The sequence below is a fragment of the Penaeus monodon genome, chromosome 23 (assembly GCF_015228065.2).
Source record: "Penaeus monodon isolate SGIC_2016 chromosome 23, NSTDA_Pmon_1, whole genome shotgun sequence".
Classification (NCBI taxonomy): domain Eukaryota; kingdom Metazoa; phylum Arthropoda; class Malacostraca; order Decapoda; family Penaeidae; genus Penaeus; species Penaeus monodon.
Genome location: NC_051408.1, coordinates 15,183,361 through 15,184,007, shown reverse-complemented (window position 1 = coordinate 15,184,007; position 647 = coordinate 15,183,361). Strand labels below are relative to the sequence as shown.

Below are 647 nucleotides of genomic sequence, written 5' to 3'. Positions count from 1 at the left end.
CATTTTTTATACATTTTCCTTGGGGGCATGTGGTTAATCTTCCTCATCCACATCCATATATAATGACTCCTCCTCCATTTATTCTCATGTCCTCTGCTGTTCCCTTTTGTTCCTTCTTATGCCTTCTAGGGGATGGAGGTTAGCTTCATGAGAAATATTTATGTAACTTCAATGAGAATGTATGTGATGTCTTCAAATTTGAAAGGGGACACTTGTGTTTTCTTTCTCAGATATTTTTTCTCATATCTTTTAATCTCTGTTGTCATTGATATTTTATTTTTTTGCTTTTTGTGATATAAAAGTTATTTTTTGCTGACATTAATCATGATAATTGAATACTTTTATTCAATTCTTCCACACAGAAAATACATACCAAAGTTGAAAAAGTTCCCTGACAACTATATCTACGAGCCTTGGAAAGCACCCCTCAGTGTTCAGAAGGCAGCAGGTTGCATCATAGGCCAAGACTATCCAAGGCCCATTGTTGACCATCAGAAGGCCCGGGAGGAGAATCTGAAGCGCATGGGACAAGCCTATCAAGCAGGTAAATGATTTGTGGAAGTTCATGGGGAATGTGGTTGCTGTTAGAAGCTTGTTGTAATGTGTTATAGTAAATCAAATGGCATCTGCAGAAATGCAAGGATACT

General features: G+C 37.4%; 1 protein-coding gene across 1 annotated transcript in view; it reads left to right on the top strand.

Moving 5' to 3' along the window:
- The window catches only part of LOC119587813 (cryptochrome-2-like), a gene marked incomplete at its 5' end in the record, with an annotated part of 8,629 nt that overhangs the window by 5,063 nt on the left and 2,919 nt on the right, over positions 1 to 647 (top strand). The window contains 1 exon segment of the mRNA XM_037936513.1: positions 363 to 544. Within this exon segment, the coding sequence (XP_037792441.1) occupies positions 363 to 544 (182 nt within the window).